Below are 19,455 nucleotides of genomic sequence, written 5' to 3' on the forward strand. Positions count from 1 at the left end.
TCAAAAAAAAAAAGGCTGATGCACGGGTGCCTTGAGCTTGCCAGCTGTGTTTGTATCGTAATGGCAGTGGGGGGGAGGCTGATATGCGCATAGAACAGTGCCTTTCTTCTGTCGCTGCGTAATCGATGAACTGAGCCAAACAATACTCCTAGCGTCAGGTGGCTAGCCAGCTCCATAGTAGCGTGTGGTCTGTGGTAACTCTCGAGATAGGTTTGTTGGCTTCTTTATACAAAGCCTAGCATGGATGGACGGATAAGGCAGTGGTGGAACTGCTGCGCCAAATGACAAATGCTGCGACATGCTGCTACAAAATCCAGTTTTTTCTGCGCCTTTGCGCGATGTCAGCTTCCAAAGATGGCTGAACGAACCGAAACAGAATGTTGTGCTCCGGCTTGAATGACTGAAAAGCAGAACTCTTTAGTAGTCGCGAAACTTCCCATGGAGAGAAAGGAAAACATTCACTTCGCACGGCAATTTTGGTTACGAATTCTACGCTAGCCCTCCTCCTCCCAGCGTAACTACTTGCCGGGTGGTTCCCGCGGCAACCACCTTGCGCCAAGCTTTCCAATGTTGTCGCCATACCCTCCTTCATACCCTCTGGTTGGCGATTTCTCCGCTCTTGCCACATCATCCGAGCTCCTTCCACGGTAACCACCTTCTGGACGGTTCCCGTAGTAACGCACCCACAGGTTACACCGACGACTGCTACAACAATCTACTATTACTACTTTAGTGTAATGCTCACTTATGCCGCACCGCGGAAGCGCTATCGGCGCTCACAGACTGCGCCTTGGTGCTGGCCGCGATGTAAGCATATTTTAGGTGTTGACACTGACGACCCGCCGTGGCGGAGAGCGCGCATAGGACATGTTCGCCCTCTAGTACATGCGCCGACCGCAGAGTAGTGTTCATTCGATCGCTTGCGCAGCGGCGGACGCGGCTGGGCGGTTTGCACGTCTTTAGGTGCCGTTTCAGGCTGTGTTTGTCGGTGTTTTGCGCCGCCAGAGCGCATCACAAGGGACGCTAGGTTCTCGTTTTCCTTGTTGGGTCAGGCACCGTGTACGAACAAAGTTTGCTAGAACTAGCTTTTTGTGTCGCTGTTTGGGACCAGCCGCAGTGATCGTGGTGCAAACGTACATGGCGGCCGATGCCCTGGACTAGGGTGCCACGATGTCCGCGCTGGCTATCAAGGCACCCTACCGTGGACAGCCGTCGTGGCCTACGTACATAGTGGCTGTGATCAGGGTTGCCGTTGGGAATTTTTCAAAAAGAGCCAGAACTGAAGCTAAAAGTAGCCAAAAGTAGCCACGCCACCTGATCTTGGCGCCAAATTTGTAGCCAAGTAGAAAAGAACCATTATTATAAGCCACTTTTATTAATGAACAATAAATAATATCATTTTGAATCAACACAAAAACACGGAGTAAATAAAGAGCACGGAATTTTGGGCCTCTTGCTCGGCCTTCAAGTATCAGGTACGTTGCAAATAAATAAAAGTTCAGTCCGCGTAGTTTATCTAGAGTAGATAGTGTTCTTGCCGGAGTAATTTTGCCACATTCTATTCAACAACTCAGCAGGAACGTTAAACGATGATGCTGCTTTTTCTTGGAGTCGTAGCCCGAATTTGATTCGCAGAATTGCCATAAGCAAATCCAGCTACATCTTGTTACGGATCTCTGTTTTCGTCAAGTTCACGCAAGAGAACACGCGCTCTGCATCAGCATTAGAAATTGGAAGGGTCAAAATTTTCAGTGCTCCTTGCGCCAGGTGTTGAAAAGGGCATTCACCGCAAGTGTCCTTGTACGATGCCGCTGCGTGCCGGAAAGTCAAACATGATGCGCGATCAAGTGCACCGCTAATTCTCTGCTGCTGGCGTATTTCAGACTCCAGTTCGTTGGAGGAATATATGCGTCGAGGACGCGCGCGCGCATCAAGGCGACCAGGACAGCGATGAGGACAGCAAAGCTTGGAAATAATTCTTTTCTGTTCTTGCTTGCTATTGTATATGCAATTGCAAAAAAAAAATGGCTAGTAAATGCGCCAAAATAGAAGTTCAAAGTAGCCAGAAAGTAGCCAAGGAGCCAAATTTTCATCGCCAGACGGGGTCGAAAAGTAGCCAGTTTGGCGCAAAGTAGCCACCAACGGCAACCCTGGCTGTGATGTGTTGGTTGTTGCTGTGTCACTCCTGAGGGGTCCAGCGGGGTCCAGAAGCCGTTTATGCTTCGTACCCAACTGCAGATCGAGCTACCAGAGTTGTCCGGACCAAGTGTCACGTTTTAAAACTGCCTCGGAGCCAGCTCGCCTAGAACTTTGGCCCCCTCAATCCCCAAAGCAGACAGGATATTGCAACCGAGTGACCATGTCTGCGCGAAGTACTCGCCCGAGCATACGATATAAAATTGTCCTACGCCGAGTTCAATGACAAGGCACTTTTAAATGCACCCGGATGTCCCAAATCGGCGTTACCGACTGTTTCGTCGCTCGGAGATAACGCCGGCCGCGGTCCAAGCTGAGCGCCGAGGTTCTCTAGCGAGGAAGGTTAGCACACGCGTTTCGTATTGGCTGCTGCATTCATTACGACACGTCACCGGCAGACGCTTCGCTTACGCCATACTTCCGGCGCTCCTCGTGCGCTCAGTTTCGGTCGCGTGCGGGAAAAAGCGTCGTATTTCTTCGCGCTGCAGGGCTCTAGAAATTGAGTTTTTCTTCGTTTCAAAAACTTATATAACATTGTCTTGTTCATGGCATCAAACTCCCAATTGGGACTACCACCCAGCTACGATAATTAAAAAGTTAATTAGTGTGTTTTTGTTAATTACCTGGATAATTAGAGGGGTTTTGCAGCATATTGTGTCCGCCGGGGCAGAGTGTGTGGTAATGTACGTATTTTTTGCTATATTGAACCCAATATTTTCGCGAATTTTTAAAATTCGCTGAAACCCGGTATATGTGTCACGAAATTATCCTTGCGTAGTATAGCCCGTTTGTAAAGCACACGCTAAAATAACGATACGGCGTACACCGAGAACGGAAATAAGAGTATCAATTAGGTGACTGTGAAGCTGCTCTCGCGATGAAAAGAAATGCCAACACGGAGCGCATGACTTGCGGTTCAATCAGTGTCTCGAACAGCTAGTCAAAGGTATCTATCGCCACTTTACCGATTAGCTTAGCGGCAGCTAAAACATATCGAAATTCAACACAAATCATCAGCTAGCACACGGGTGCATTTTGTGTTTCGCCGGCATCGAAAGGCGGCCGCTAAGAACTAATGTGCGTTACATAAGGTGTGTGACCTATACAAACTAACTTGGATATACAACGAGCCTTAATTAGTATGCCACCTCGGACACATTTCGTGTGTTAACCTCGGGTATAAAGAAACTCATTATGCCACCTCGAATATAACGAGCTTTCGTGTATTACCTCGGACACAAAGAACCTAAGTATGCCATCTAGGATATAACAAACTTTCGCGTCTGGACCTCGTATAACAAGCAGTTGTTGACCTCGGATATAACGATTCTAAGTGTACCACTAACACGTCGGCTGCAACGAACTTTAGTGAGTCAACCACGGATATAAGGAACGTTTGGCTGCTAACAGATTAAAACTATCCATCAAGGCTCGCCTAACAGTATTTTTTTTTCATACACACTTAACGTACGTGCTTTGCCAATTTGACGAAATCATACATACTACAAGGTCATGATGAACTCATGGCAAGCCATGGTTCAATTATGATCTTCGTGCACTGGTTCGCAAGCAGCTGCATGTGTTGCGAGCAAGTTTAAAGACATCAGTTCACCCATGTTCGGTTGAGGGAATCGAAGCGTGTTTTTAAATCCAAGGCAGAGTCTGCACAAAAAATACAGTTTTGTAACCTTGGCGAGAAGTTTAATAAACATGAAAGGTATGAACAGTTGGAACATTATTGATCCATACCTACATTCCATAGATATAGTATAGCAGTTTTTTTTTTTTGTCTGCCATTGCTACGTTTTGGAAAACTTGGTCACAGACTTCCCAACACAGTGTCAGTTGACGCGGAGTGCGCGTGCGCAGTCCTCAGTAACGTGGAAGACACAGTATACATTGAGCAAAGTTGCTATGATTCCACAGTGCTCGCCTGCCCATCAAAAGGCAGGATTACACTATCCACGATGGCGAGACAAGCTCGGAAAGTGGCGTCGTTCAATACTCTCCGCACAAAATATATATTTTTTTTAATGCTAAACACTGGGCGCAACTGAACGCCCAAGAAGCTCGTGTATAACGTATTCATAACCTGTCCATAAACTATTCAGCAGGCAGGGGAATGGAAAAAGGTGCTCGTTATGGGATACATGACGGAAGCCAACAGTCACAGAAACCAAGGAGCATAGGGGATGTATTTTTTATTATTATTTGTAGTTTTCACCAATGGGACATCTATCTGTAACCTATCTTCCTGCCTATGGGGCCATGAGTACACAGTGATAAAGATGTGGCTGGTACTTTACTTATTCCACAGGAACTTGAACCTGGACCGCAATCCAGATGAGCTCGAGTGCGAAATGCAAACCGGGTCCACGATAATCTGGAGTGCGAGCCCTTGAATGCATTTCGGCATCAATAAAAAAAGGGGAGCAACTTTCCAGGCCTTTAATTAGTTCCGCTCAACGAGGGAAACGGTGACAACACCGCGCAGCGTTTCCCTACGTTCGTCGCGCGGACATGCTGCACACAGCGTCAGAGAATGACCGCTAGCCCCTCTTGTTTCTCTTTTCTTCGAGTGGCGTACGTGTCAGTGGCCGCCGTCCGCCGATTTCTATTGTCACCGGTGGGCAGGCCAAGAACCGGCCGAAGCCCAACACAGCTCGGCCAGTAGTAATCCCTCCGTCACGTACCGGTGGCGTCGCCTTCTCCACGACAAAAGAGGCGCGAACGGTGACGCCAGCCAGCGTGTGTCGGGCGCACTGGGCTTCCTGGCAAGTCGGACGAGGAAACGGGCCAGCCGAGACGTGCTGTGGGGACGCCGACACGCTGAGGCTGTCTCCCGTACCACAGGACACGTCGGTGCATAGCTGGGACAGGTCACGCGGTACCGCAAGTGTTCGCCATGCTGGTATGTACACGCACGACGTTCCTGTTTTTTTTTTAATCTCGTGGTGATAGTCGCCAGGTTCGACAGTCCATCACTGCTTGCATTGGAGTAGTAGCGAACGCGGCGTGATTGATTCCACAGCTATCGTGATGCTCTCACGCGCTAGCGAGCCGTGGCCACACACGTATGGAGTGTGGAAGACGTTGCAAGCTCGTAGCTCTAGCTAGCCTTATAGATCGGATTCACCGCTTTTAAGCAGTGAAAAGAGGTCGTGGCAAATTCTTCGCTACGGATAGGGTCATTTGATACTTATCTGCAGGCCACGGGACTACGAGGCCTCTATAGCCTTCTCTTCGTGTGCAGTCAGGGACCATTTGGAACAGAATCACTCACCAGAGTCACTGAAAAGGGTTTCCAGAGACTCTGTAGCCTACTTTGCACGGGCGCGGCTCAGTCGCCTCAGTGACTGAGACAACAGCTTGCTATGCTTTGGGTCGAGGCGAACTCTGGATAGAACAAGACAGTGCAAGCCATGCCACGTGGGAGCCGCACTGCGGCTTATAGGTATCAGCCTCTTCGCTATAAGCACGTGCTATTCATGTCTCTCTCTCTTACACTTTGCGGATTGAATAAACAAAAAACTTCATTAAGGTTCGTATGTTGGAAATGCCTAGTAGTTCATATGCTCGCTTTCTCTATGTGCATGCATTTGTAACTCGCAGCTGCTTCTAAGAATCTTCCATACGTGTGACGTTCAGTGGGTTTTTTTTAGTTTTTTTTTGTTTCAAACATAGTCGGCACTTCATATCGCAAATTGTTTTTTTTTTTTTCATCTAGTGAATGCAATCATATTCCTCATGACTCTGAACTTATCAGCATGTTCTTCGGCATAGTCTATGCCCAACAATTCTGGACAAAAGCAATTTTGAACGTGACAAAGCTTATGAGCGCAATTTTTTCATATATTATAAGATTTCGCTATAACAATCAATATATCTGCAGATCTGCCGTCGGCAGGATTGAATTTTTTTGCTATTAACGTTTGCTATCGTCAAAATAGTTCCCCGTTAGTTTTCTATCGCAGTCTTAACTGCTCGATGCGAGCGATCGAAACGCTATAAAAGAAAGATTTTGCTACATATCGGAAGAATGGACCATTACTTTCAGTATTTCTATACCAGTACCTTGCAGCTTTCCAATATTCAAAATTTTTGTCCAAGATCGTTGGACATGTGACAGGTTTTTTTTTTTTTTCACTGTAATACTAATATCTTGTTCTGTGTTACTATCGTCATGCGCATGTTATGAAAAAAAGAAATGTGATTCCCGATTCCCCGAATGCTTACATGACAAATCCTGGTATTTCGATGCTGCAATTTTCACTCAACGTGGCGCTTTCTAGAGAATTCTGTCCATGTCCGTAGAAAATAACAGTTGGTGTTTCTTATTGCAAAACTAACTGGCTTTCTCGAGGCTTGCCAGCGGTGGCAGGTGGCGTGTGGAGAGCTGTGCTCCATTTCACATTACCGACTACCGTAATCATCTGTCACTTCTTAAAGCTGCTATAGTGAGCACTGATAGCACCGACGTCTTTCTACTGATAATTTTATTTTAGATGAGAGATAAGCAATGACGTCACGGCGACATCATACTTGGAATATGCCATCAGCTCCTTGCGAAGCAAGAATGGCGTTCAAGAAAACGTAACATGCATATTTGTCGGACATGCAATTACACTTGCAGAGGGCTACATATTCCTCTCATGTTCACATAGCAAAGTGGTGTACCCCCTCCCCCCTCTCCCCAATTAATTAATTTTTTTTCGCAGCTACTGAGCCGGGCAAATTTTTGTAACCAGCTGTAGAGCCGCAAGTAGTATGAGAGGGGACCATGTTTGAGCATTAATTTATTGATGACTCCCTCCTTAATTATGAGTGACAAGCACCATTTGATCTGTCTTATAACTAGTTTTTCGCTTGGCATGTAATATCCAGAAAATTCAGTCTGAAATTTAGTGGAGGAGTAACCAATAAATTCGTAACTTGTGCAGAGTTCGTTCCCTCCCATATCGCTCACGACTACAAATTTCGCCAGTGACACTATGTTTACTGCACGTTCATCGTTTACAGTTGTCTGCGATCTGCACGGTGCTGACTGCGATACAGTCGTTTCCCCTCGAAGAGTGGCAAGCGGCGTCCGTTAACGAATACGCTGAAAGAGCTAGAAAAACTGCAGCGGCCGACGTCAGCAGCAAACTGGGTTGGAACCTACACGTGCAGCCCCTTGGCGATAAGGTCAGACACAAACCTAAAAGTGTAGAAAATTATGATGGTGACCGCTCCACGTTACAGAGATGGCATGGCAGCAGTAAGGCGGCTACGCCCGGCAAACCTCCGCACCATGACAGTGCGACCTGGAAGACGCTACTCGCGGAAGCTGATCGGTTTGTCGACGCTTTGAACAAACAACTAAAGCCCACGAATGCCACAGGTAGAGCTGCGCTTAAAACGAAACCTCGCAAGCCTGACACGACTCTTAAATTCGGCAAGAGCAAGGGCACGACAAGCCCTCCTTCTGTCAGTTCCTTCCCTCACGAGCGTCAGCCCACGTCTACAGCCAAGCCGTCGTGCGAAAAAGGAACATATCCGCCAGTCGGCAGTGGACTATCCAAAATTAGGAAATCAGGAGATGCCGCTGTGCTCACGAACGACACTGGCCTTACAACTTCTAGCTCTGCGTCCGTGGATATCAATTCAGGTCTAACTAGTCAGTCAACCTTGAATGAAAGTGCTGTGAACCTGTTCACGAGCCCGTCACATCTAAACCAATCAAAGACACACGGCTCTCAAGCCGCACCCGTAAAGCCCAGCGTAAGGGTTATAGAGAACACGCACACTTCACCAAATCCCGCTGTGACACCCCCGAAGAAGCGAAGACGTCTCCGCGTTAGGCTGAGGACCACTAAACCACCCACACAGCCGCAGCCTGTCGACCTTCTCAGGTCAAGAGCAGTTAGCACTGAGCCCACGAACACGCACTCGCTTGACCGGGTCAACAACGCAAAGAACGACGCCGCATTGACGCCACAGGCATCATCCAACAGCTCCAAGCCTAAGAGACTCAGGCGCCGCAAAAAACGGCCCAAACTAAACCTGTTCCAACCGAAAAGTCGCCAGCCAGCCAGCGTCCAAAACTGGACTAGCGCTCCAGGCAAGTGCCGTTCCGCCGAAGTTTGGCGCTTCAGTGGGAGGTGCGAAAATGCCACGGTCAACGTTGAGCGGCCTTCACAGCGACAGCGGCAGGAAGACCACATGACTGAGTCATCCGTGGTTCGGCCGAGAATTTACGGGTTAAACCCCGGCACCGGGAGCGATGAGCGGGGTTCGCATTTCAGCCAGCCGACCACCAGAAGTAGCCGCCATCTCCACCGTCCGTACCCGGCGAGCCGCGAATCACGCGAAGACTACTACGACTACTCACCGGAATACCACGATGATTACTACTCGGGTGAGTCCCTAGAAGACTTCAGCGACGAGGTATCGCGTGAAACGGGTCGTGACCATCGTGATGCCGTAGGACCAGACGTGTCTTCAGAAAGACAAAGACTGCCTAAGACGGATGCCAACACCACTCGAGAAGAAGCGAAAAGCGATATGGAAGCTCAGAAATCTATTGGCGAAGCCGTACGTCTTAACACTACTTCCGCTAACGACAATCCGGGTGTAGAAGACTCGGGCGCCCCAAGTGCAACGCGTTCCCATTTGCTGAGTGACTCGGAGGAAGGCTTCAAGCTCTTGATTCATGATGACACCAGCCTTTCGACCACCGACCCGACTCAAAATGCAACGAACTCGACAGCCGCAGAAGAAAAACCGGACCGCAGCCCTCGAGAAATACAGTCGCCGCCTACTGACCCAACACCGGAAGCTGCGTCAGAGCTAGCCGCAATGTCTCCGGAAGTCCAAGTGATTCGCGCCAGCGACAGTGTCCTTGATGAAGTCCAAGAGGCTTCGAGTGATCGGCGAGACAAGGGTGGCAGGATAACCAGCGGATTTTTCAGGTAATGCATGTTCACCTAAAGTTTGCGCACAAAGAGCCGAGTAAATGCTGCGGGAAGTTTGTATTTTACTGTTTTGTAATGAAGCCCATGATACAGGAGCGCGCAGCACTTGCTCAGAGTATGAATTCGGCGGGGTACATTCGAAGCAAGACAGCGTCCGCTCAGCGAGTACCGCATGGGAAACTATGCTGTATTCATCGCCAAGTGCCCCGCCGTGGTGGCTTAGTGGCTACGGCGCTCGGCTGCTCACCCGAAAGACGCGGGTTCGATCCTGGCCGCGGCGGCCGAATTTCGATGGAGGCGAAATTCTAGAGGCCCGTGTACTGTGCGATGTCAGTGCACGTTAAAGAACGCCAGGTGGTCGAAATATCCGGAGCCCTTCACTACGGCGTCCCTCATAGCCTGAGTTGCTTTGGGACGTTAAACCCGAATAAACCATTCATCGCCAAGTGACGATTGGCGCGCTAAATGAAAGCGACGGACAAGGCTTTTACGATACGGCAATTTACGATATGCCTTCAAGTTGCGCAAAATCTTCTTGTGCGATGTCAGTGTACGTTAAAAAACCCCACGTGGTCGAAATTAATCCGCAGCCTTCAACTACAGCGTACGTTTCTTCCTTTTTTCAATTCCCCCTCCATTCCATTTCCCTCGGCGCGGTTGAGGTGTACAACGAGAAGTCAGTTACTTCGCAATTATTAATATTGGTTAACTCTTAACCATCATGTGTGTGAACGACCGGCTTCGTGAACACGCGAGAAAAATATGAAATGCGGAGATTTGAGTGTGATCATTTTAACAGAAATCTGCCTAGTTGGGTAGCAAACTAGACAGAAATGAACGATAGCTCGACCAAAGCCTCACGAGGAGAAACCCAGCGTTTCGGACGTCGGCTTGGTTCCTTCAGGGAAGCCAAGCTGTTTCCCAAACGCTGAAATTCGGAGAGCATCGGCAGAAACTCTTTCACTACGAGCGGACGTACGCCACATGCGCTCCGCAGTTTTTGGGCTTTTTGGCCCGGTCAACTCAGCGGAACTGCCAAAATTTTGGTGGGAGGCGACGCAGGAAGAGAAGCGGACCACGAGGACACCATTTTCAAACCGGTGGGCCCAATATTTTTGGATTTATCCGGTCTTGAAGATCAACCACGTGGACGAATGAGCTAAGCCAACGCTAGGCCTAGCGACTAGGCTTCACGGGCGGGAACTTCCGCGGACTCCTCGACCTCGGCAGGCGACGGAGGCAGCGGAAAGATGGCCCAGACGCAAGACATCCATGCCAGACATGAATTTTTGGCAAACCGAATTATGGAGACCCAAGAAAGAATGGAGGAAGACCAACGAGACGCCACCGCCGGGGGATCCCACGTACAGGGCCCGACGGTGAACACCCAAATCCCGGGAGGCAGCACCCTAACAAAAACAGCGCAGGCGAGTCGCAAATACGATTCGGACTCAGACTGGACAGTAGCCATGTCGCAACGGCGGCACAAGAAAATACGGAAGAGCCAGGAAGCGACGGCAGGCCACGTGACGGGGGATCCGAGCCCCTCAAGCGGAGGGAAAAGTATAGACGACAAACAAAGCACAATCAAGCAAGGCGAGAGGGAAGGAGCGCCGAAGAGGAGACTCCCTCCCCTACCGAAAGAAGATTTAAAGGTGATCCTGAGGCCAAAGGGACTAGCAGTGCGAGAGCTGCAAACACACCAAGTGGCGCGAGCGGTGGTTGCAGCCACCGGGCATGGATGCAAGGCAGAAGACCTTATAATCCGGCTGCGCAACGGCTCAAACATCATAATCGTCAGCACGAATAAGGAAGAGACAGCCAAACAAGTCAGAAACATAGCGCAGCTCAACTTCGGTGGAAGAAGCTACCAAGTCACGGCACACGTGGCGGCGCCGGAGGGAACGCTACGGGGAGTCATCCACGGGGTAGACCCGGGAACCCCAGAAGAAGAATTAAAGGCCAACCTAAGGACAAGAACGCACGGAGTGAAGATTTTGGCGGCACGAATGCTAGGGAGATCCAGCACAGCAGTCATTACCTTCAGCGGCCCAATCCTTCCCAAGCAAGTCCTGCTCTACGGGGGAGAGATGTGGTGCCACCCATATAGACCAACGAGGCAGATATGCTACAACTGCTACCAGCAAGGGCATCGAGCAGATGTATGCCCAAACCCGGAAAGCAAGGCGTGCAGGCAATGCGGCCAAGCAAATCCGGAGACGCAACACCAATGCGTACCGAAGTGCCTCGTGTGCAAGGGCTCCCACGTCACAGGAGCAAGGGAATGCACACAGCGACTAAAATCATTCGGAGAGCTACGAGCCTGGGGTCAGCAGCAACGCGGCCGCAGCCAAGGCAGAAATGGAGGACGACGACCACGCTGGTTCCGGAACAAGGACCAGGAGAAACAACCTGACTACGGAAGCGAGTCCAGGGGACGCAGCAACAGCCGCAGCCGGGACCGGAGCCAGAGCCGGGGACGAGGCGAGGCGAGCCAGACCACGGCCAGCCAGCAGCAAACGCAGCAGAAGAAAAGCGGCGGAGTTAAGGTAAGCTGGGGAGGCGGCTCTCCCAAAATACTTTTTGCTCCGCACGAGGAAAACAACACAACAGACACAAAGGCAGAAAACGAAAGCCTAAGAGCAGAAATCAACAACATAAGAAAGGAGAATAGGCAGCTAAGAAAGCAGATCAGCGACTTAATCGCAGAACTACAGGAGATACGGAGAACAGGTTTCTCACCAGTGAGAACGCCAACACCACCACCACAAACTATAGAGAACCTACAAAACATGGGGGAGACAAACACGGCAGGGGAAGACCTAAAAACACTCATGCTGCAAATGCAACAACAAATGCAACAACTAAGCCAGAAGATAGCTTTGCAAGACCAGAGCTTCCGTAATTACGTTAAAAATCAAACAACACAGAGAACAGTAAACGACGCCAGAGACCGCCTCTTTAATGAGCGGAGGTTCGGTACAGAAACCCAAGGGAACAATAGTAGCTGCAACACAGCAACATGGCAGGAGGACAACAACTAGAGATTTGGCAATGGAACTGCAGGGGCTACAGGCGCAAGCAGGGGCTCCTGCAGCAATTCATTAGCACTAGGGGAACCCCACCAGACCTAATCTTATTACAAGAAACAAACTGTACCCCAACCCTAAGAGGCTACTCATGCCAGGAAAAAGGGAAAACAGCAACACTCATTAGCGACAAAATAACAGCAATAAATCACGGGGAAATAGCAGACACACAGCTAGAACACGTGATAACTGAAATAATTCCCAAAAGGAAAAGGAAAGCAAAAAGCACCTTTGTTATAAACATATATAGCCCACCAAAAAACAGGGGAGACTTCATCAAGCTTTTCGCGGAGGCAAAGAAACTTGCAGGGCAGAACACCCTAGTTATAGCAGGAGACTTCAACGCGAAAAGCCCGCAATGGGGCAGCAAAAAAGAGGACATAAAAGGGCGGAGCATATGTACAGCAGCAGAAAACACAGGCTGCGAGCTACTTACGGATGAGAGCCAACCCACAAGGCAAGGCAACAGCGTAAGCGTAGACACGTGTCCCGACCTAACCTTTGTCAGAGGAGCTAAACAAGCAGAGTGGGAAAACACACAGGAGAACCTAGGCAGCGACCACTTTATAATCAGAGTGGCCATTGAAGCCGAAAGCATCAGAAGGAAAATAGGCAAGACAAGACTGACAGACTGGGACGCTTTCCGCACCCACTGCAAAAGCATCAAAGGCGACATCACGTCTTTAGAAGAATGGAGCCAACAACTTAAACAAATAAGAGATACATATACCAAAGAAATTAACCGCACAGAACAGGCACCAGAGATAGACAAACGACTCCTCGGCCTATGGGAGGCAAGGAAAAGCCTGACCAAACGCTGGAAGAAACAGAAGCTTAACAGGAAACTAAAAAAGAAGATAGCAGAAATCACCCAGCGAGCGGAAGAATACGCAACACAACTGGCTAGACAGGGATGGCAACAATTCAGCACAACACTGAATGGCACCCTAGGCACGGCCAGAACGTGGCAAATACTAAGGAAGCTCATGGACCCATCGAAGAACAAAGCAGAAAGTAACAAATCGATACAAAGACTGATCCACCAATACGAAGGGACGGAGGAGCAGCTAATCCAAGCAGTAAAAGAGAAATGCTACGGAAAAGAACAGGTGAAAGCCTACCAAGGAGAATACCAAGGGAAAGAAAACCAGGACATGGACAAACCGATAACAAGAGAAGAAGTTATTCAAGCCATAAGGGCAACGACAAAGAACACGGCAGCGGGGGCGGACAAGATCCAGAACTCGTTGACAAGAAATCTCAGCGATGAAGCGGTAGAACAGCTCACAAAATACTTAAACAAACTCTGGGAAGAGGGAACGGTTCCGAAAGAGTGGAAACACGCGGAAGTCGTTATGATACCCAAACCAGGCAAAAAACTGCAGATAGAAAATCTCAGACCTATCTCGCTAACATCGTGTCTGGGCAAGCTTTTCGAAAGAATCATCACTAAAAGAATACAAAGACACCTAGAAGACGGAGGATGGTACCCCAACACCATGTTCGGCTTCAGGGAACATCTATCGACCCAAGACGTGCTGCTTCAGCTCAAAGAAGAAGTACTAGAAACAATGCCAAGCAAAGGGGAAAACGTAGTCATGGCCGTGGACATCAAAGGGGCCTTCGACAACGTATCCCACGCAGCAATCATGGAAGGCATCAACGCCACCAACTGCGGAAAGAAAACACACGACTACGTGAGAAGCTTCCTCACAAACAGAACTGCAACCGTGGGTTTGGGAGACCTACGAAGCGAGGTCTTTCAAACACCATGCAGGGGAACTCCACAGGGCTCAGTGATATCACCAGTGCTCTTCAACATATCAATGATCATCCTAGCCAAAGAGCTCAGCCAGATACAAGGAATCAGACACGCAATTTATGCGGATGACATCACCATATGGACCAGCGAAGGCTCGCTAGGAAGCAAAGAAGAAAGTCTACAAGCGGCAGCCACCTGCATTGAAGGATACATGAAGAAGAGGGGACTAAGGTGTTCCACCGAAAAGTCCGAACTTCTCAGAGTAGGAAGGCACCCTACAGAGGCTAACCTCGAGGTGAAACTAGAAGGGCAGAACATACCGGAACAAAGAATGATAAGAATACTCGGTATGTGGCTGCAAGGTAGCAGGAAATGCAGCCACACACTCAGCCTGCTACGCAAAGAGGCGGAGCAAGTAGGCCGAATGATAAATAGAGTCGCCAGCAAAAGGCATGGCATGAAGGAAGAAGACACAATCAGACTGGTGAACAGCCTGATAGTCAGTCGAATAACATACTCACTACCATACCACGTAACCATCAAAGCTGAAAGAGAGCAAGCAGAAGCTATCCTTCGCAAAGCGTACAAGATAGCCTTACATCTACCAAGGAACACGTCCAACGAGAAGCTAATGCAACTAGGGCTAAACAACACTTTTGAAGAGCTGAGTGAATGCCAAATAAAGGCACAACTTCAAAGACTCAGCGACACAAGAACCGGACGAGCACTTCTGACTAGGTTGGGTCGGGAGACGGAGAACCATCACAACAACAGGGCAAACATACCAGACGCACTAAGAAGAAACATAAGCGTACAACCCATCCCCCGCAACATGGACCCAAACCTCCATGCCAGCAGGAGGAGAGCCAGAGCAGAATACTATGAAAAAACAATAGGGCACAGGGACAGCACGGTATACACCGACGCTTCCCCGTACTATGGTGAACGAGGACATAAAATGGTGGCGGTAGTCGTCAACCACCAGGGAGAACACATAACGAGCCTCACGGTCAGGGCATCAAATGTAGCAGAGGCGGAGGAGATAGCGATAGCCCTAGCAATGAGGGAGGGGGATAGAAAGGGGAGACCCTTGAATATTTTAACAGACTCACAAGAAGCGTGTCGAAACTACACAAAAGGAAGGGTAGGCAAAACGACACTCAGGATCCTCAGCGAGGGGACACCCTCGGGGAGGAGAGAGAAACATAACATAATTTGGATACCAGGCCACGCGGGGGTCTGGGGCAACGAAAGGGCGGACGAACTAGCTCGAGGGCTTACTATCCGAGCTGGGGGGTCACAAGCCCCGGAGGAGCTCTGGACTAGCCTAGGGGCTGGGTACTCTGAAACACTAAGTTTATACAGGGGGCTAAGATACAAATACCCCCCACCACACAAAGAGCTAAGCAAGGAAGAAGCCGCAAAATGGCGGAAGCTACAGACAGGCTCCTTCCCCAACTTATATATACTAAGCAAGATGTTCCCGACACAATACCGCGCCACATGCCCTTGGTGCGAAGCGAGGCCAACACTATACCACATAACATGGGAATGCGACAGAAACATATCGTTCCACAAACACGACACACCAAGTGCGGAGCAATGGGAGAGCCGGCTCACCAGCTGCGAGCTAGAGGCCCAAAGGGCACTCATAGCACACGCAAGCGAGGTGGCCAGACTCAGTGGAGCCCTGGACTAGGGGACCACCCAAGGCTAAGGAGGCAACCTCAAGACTTGAAGAGAAGACTTGAAGAAGACCTCCACCGCAGGCTAAATCTTATAAATCAATAAAGTTTCTACTCACTCTACTCACTCACTCTCCATCTGCTCACTTCTTTTTTCTTTCCCTGCCTTTTCTGCTCTAAACCTGCCTTTGTCCGTTGTACTAGCCCCCACCCCTCCCCGCTTCGGATCCTACAACTTAAAAAAAAAAAAGAATCCCCCACACCCCCGCCGACCTTCACCCCTTCCTCCCTTTATCTCATAGCCTTTTCCCCCGATTTTTATTTTTTTTTGTTCCTTTCCACGTTCTTCTAAGAGCCCTTCCACGCGGCCGCCAGTGCGACGACTGTTTAGCGTCGTCTGTTTTGATTAGGGTGCCCACCTGCTGGTACTTATCTGGCCTCTTCCAAGCGGTCGCAGTCGTTGCCTGGATACTTTCGAAGAAACGCTTTCTTTACACGCGGTGCCACGAGCGGCGCCATCGGCCCCGCTTTCAGGCAAGCCGGCATAAGCCGTGGGTTGGCTGGCCTCGTGCCGATGACCTTCGTCCCCCCCCCCCCCCCCCCCCCATCCATCACCCCTTTTTTACTGTTTTGTTAGTTTTGTCTGCTTATGCATTTTTTGTTGTGTTTTGTCGCTACTTTTCTTCCGTGTCAGCAAGCTTCTTTCTCGCTAACAGGGAGCGTGTGACAGTGGCACGATGCAAGCGACAGCTGACGCGCTATATAAGAGCGCATAAGAGCGCATCCGCAAGATGGCTTACATTGAAGCCGTTTGCAAGCGAGCCATCGGCAAACGAGTATTTTCGCCATTCCTTCAGTGTTCAAAGTTTACAGGCCGTCAAGGCAATATCTAAAACTTGAACGACCCACTGTCGCCGGTCTGCACGCATAGAACAGACATCAAGGCATGAACTCGGGATATCGCAAGCTTGCAAACGCATGTTTTCTTCGTTTTTCTTTATGTGTGTCGAAGTGTGGCATGGAAACATATCTCAATACGGAGGGAAGCCATTTTTGTTTTAATACTGCTCTTGCAGCTTCGCGGAAGTTCCCGCACCTGGACACCACCGCTTCGGCTACAGGAAAGGCAACGATCAACACTTCACCGGAAGACTGGAGCTGGCCGACGGGCCTCACGTCAAAGCCGTTGTCGTCTGGGCCGACCGTAAAGGAGGCTACGGAAAACACATCTGGGACTACAACCACAAGGATTACAAGGATTGATGACGAGACCGTGTGGCACCACAGAAGATGAACATACACGGTTTCCTGTAGCTATATTCGGAGTTGTTGAAAATTTTATTCATAAATTCAGAGGTGAAGGGTGATGGGGTCAGGCAGACGGGGCCCCTTGGGCCCTCCAAGCCGCTGCTTGGACGACTAAGCTTGGACTTGGCATCCAAAAGTATTCAATATTGCTGTCTTTTTTGAGAGATTTGAGCAACTCAACGCCACCTGGGTGAGGTTGGCTGGCTGAGGACAGAATTTGCATGTGTCATTGTATCTATCTGGACAAATATGCGAACATATTGTGGAGTGAGGGTATGCGTTTGTCTGCAACCTGCGCCAGGCATATTCCTGGGCCTTGCATGGTTAGGGATTTGGGGCTGTAGTTTGGGAGCGAGGCGGTATGCTTGCGTAATTTCTTTATACACGGTCTATACATACCTGTGAAAGGTAAATCGCTTTCCCTATCTCCCGCTGCCCGGTAAGCTAATTCTCAGGCGGTCTTATGGGCGCAGTCGTTGTATGGGAGAGACGAGTGATCGGGCGCTCAATCAATGCTGACTGTGTGAGAAGGGGGTGAGGTCTCGGAGGATCCTGGCCGCATACCTCGACATGCGGCCCCAGGCGTAATTTTGAACTGCGCGCTTGGAGTCCGAAATGATTGGTAGCTTTGGATAGGGTGAAGGCTAGGGCTATGGCCCTCTCTTCAGTATCTTCAGTACTGACAGTGATGATCCAGCCGCTGAGAAGGGCCCACTGGGCGTTCGTGACGACCATATGGTCACTGCCAGAACCATGGCATGGTCGGCCGCGTCCGTGTATCATACGTTCGTGAAGATGTTTACAGCATCTCGGCGACGCGTTTCGTGGTATTTAGCACCGTTTCTGCGATGAGGCAGGTACCCTTAGGACTCGCGGCACAGACAGTTCCAGGAGCTCGTGGGCCCACAGGCCACCAGTGTATTGCAACGTAACAGAACGTGGTTGAACTGCCTTTTAGATTATCTTCCCGTTGTGTATTGTAATTGATTACCGCAGGGGCTCCAGTACGTATGTCCGTGTGCATGGGCTACAGTTATGTGCATTTTAATGCGAAGGCATTATATGACCGACCGTCCACGACTAACGGACTGACACCCCCACGTGACATCATGACATCATCGGCAGTGCCTGCATCATCAGGAAAGGTAGAAAAAAAATGGCTGGCGATTTAGCATTGCTAAGCACGAAATATTGCGCGAAAGCACGATTTTTTGCAGACCATCGCTACTGACCGGGCTGCCAGCGTTATGGACCGCAGGAACATAAACGCTTGAGTGCAGTGGGGCCGTGCGGGGGCCCGTAAGCCTACCTTCTCTAGACTGCTCAGTTGGTTAATAAAGTTTTTGATGATAATAATGGTTTATGTGGTTTAACGTCCCAAAGCGACTAAGGCTATGAGAGACGCCGTAGTGGAGGGCTCCGGAAATTTCGACCCCCTGGGGTTCTTTAACGTGCACTGACATCGCACAGTACACGGGCCTCTAGAATTTCTCCTCCAAACAAATTCAACCGCCGCGGCCGGGATGACGACAATCAGGTGCCCACTGACCTAGGGAGTCAGTTATGCGCCTTTCCTTTCCTTTCGTGACTATCTCAGAGGCTGCACGCCCACCATTTGATCTTGTGGGGCAGGGGACTAACAGTGCTCTCGCACTAAAAAAATATAACTTTCTTCCGAAGTGGGTTTCGAACCCAGGCCGGAACAGATCAGCTTCGCTGGCTATTGCTTTAAAGCACTGCGTCATCGTCGCGTAGCGCGACCAGTTCGTTTACATGGCATGGCGCCTGGATGTACCGTCTTTGTCAAAAGTAACCAGGCTGCATGGTTTTGCTTCTAGCGTGCATAGTGAAGCCCTTGTGACTTTCCTAAAGACCAAAAGTTGTTGGAAATTAAGAAGACCCCCGTACCTTACCTTTAACGACCATTTCATCTTCAGGGAACCTGTAAAGGCTACACAGTACGAGCTAGAAGCAAACTATGCAGCCTGGTTACTTTTGACAAAGACTGTACCTCAAGCACCTATTACTTGGTAGGGGAGTTCCCCAGGGTTCCATCTTGGGGCCCATGCTGTTTAACATGGCCATGTGCAGAGTAGCAGGGAACCTTCAACGTGACACGGCGGGTCGATTCACGATCTATGCTGATGACGTCAGCATCTGGAGGAAGACACACTAATAAAGAAAGCATGCAAGTCTGGGGACCACCCTTACCGAAATAGGCCTGCAGCTTTCAAAACGGAACATATCAGCATAGATGGTAAGCATCGGACCAATCCCGATATGCGCATCTCGCTCTGTATTGGGTCACACACCATGTACATGGGCGTCCGGAGGGGGGGGGCAAGGGGGGGCGGCTGCACCCCCCTGGAAAATCACTCCCTCGAACCGTGAGTGATGGCCGCACGCCAGGGGCCGTGGTGGGCTCAGCCAAAAGGGTAAAAGCAGCTCCGCTTCCACGCTTT

At 49.8% G+C, this 19,455-nt stretch overlaps 1 protein-coding gene and 1 long non-coding RNA gene across 2 annotated transcripts in view; one reads left to right on the forward strand and one right to left on the reverse strand.

The window, feature by feature from the left end:
- LOC149358920 (uncharacterized) overlaps window positions 1-19,455 on the reverse strand; it is a 52,946-nt gene that overhangs the window by 30,514 nt on the left and 2,977 nt on the right. The gene's annotated exons all lie outside the window — the stretch shown is intronic.
- Window positions 4,485-18,347, forward strand: LOC149358922 (uncharacterized). Its single transcript, XM_089575279.1, has 3 exons — window positions 4,485-4,549; window positions 7,137-9,146; window positions 16,762-18,347. Exons 1-3 carry the CDS (start codon window positions 4,485-4,487, stop codon window positions 16,946-16,948), a joined length of 2,262 nt encoding a protein of 753 aa, XP_089431405.1. The 3' UTR covers window positions 16,949-18,347.

Source organism: Amblyomma mixtum, chromosome 2 (genome assembly GCF_055824585.1).
Source record: "Amblyomma mixtum isolate Tamu chromosome 2, ASM5582458v1, whole genome shotgun sequence".
In the NCBI taxonomy this organism is placed as follows: Eukaryota; Metazoa; Arthropoda; class Arachnida; order Ixodida; family Ixodidae; genus Amblyomma; species Amblyomma mixtum.

Coding starts and splice junctions, on each gene's coding strand:
- LOC149358922 (XM_089575279.1), top strand. CDS start 4,485: ATGTGGCTGGTACTTTACTTATTCCACAGGAACTTGAACCTGGACCGC. Junction 4,550..7,136: donor CGCAATCCAGATGAGCTCGA/GTGCGAAATGCA, acceptor TAACTTGTGCAG/AGTTCGTTCCCTCCCATATC. Junction 9,147..16,761: donor ATAACCAGCGGATTTTTCAG/GTAATGCATGTT, acceptor CTGCTCTTGCAG/CTTCGCGGAAGTTCCCGCAC.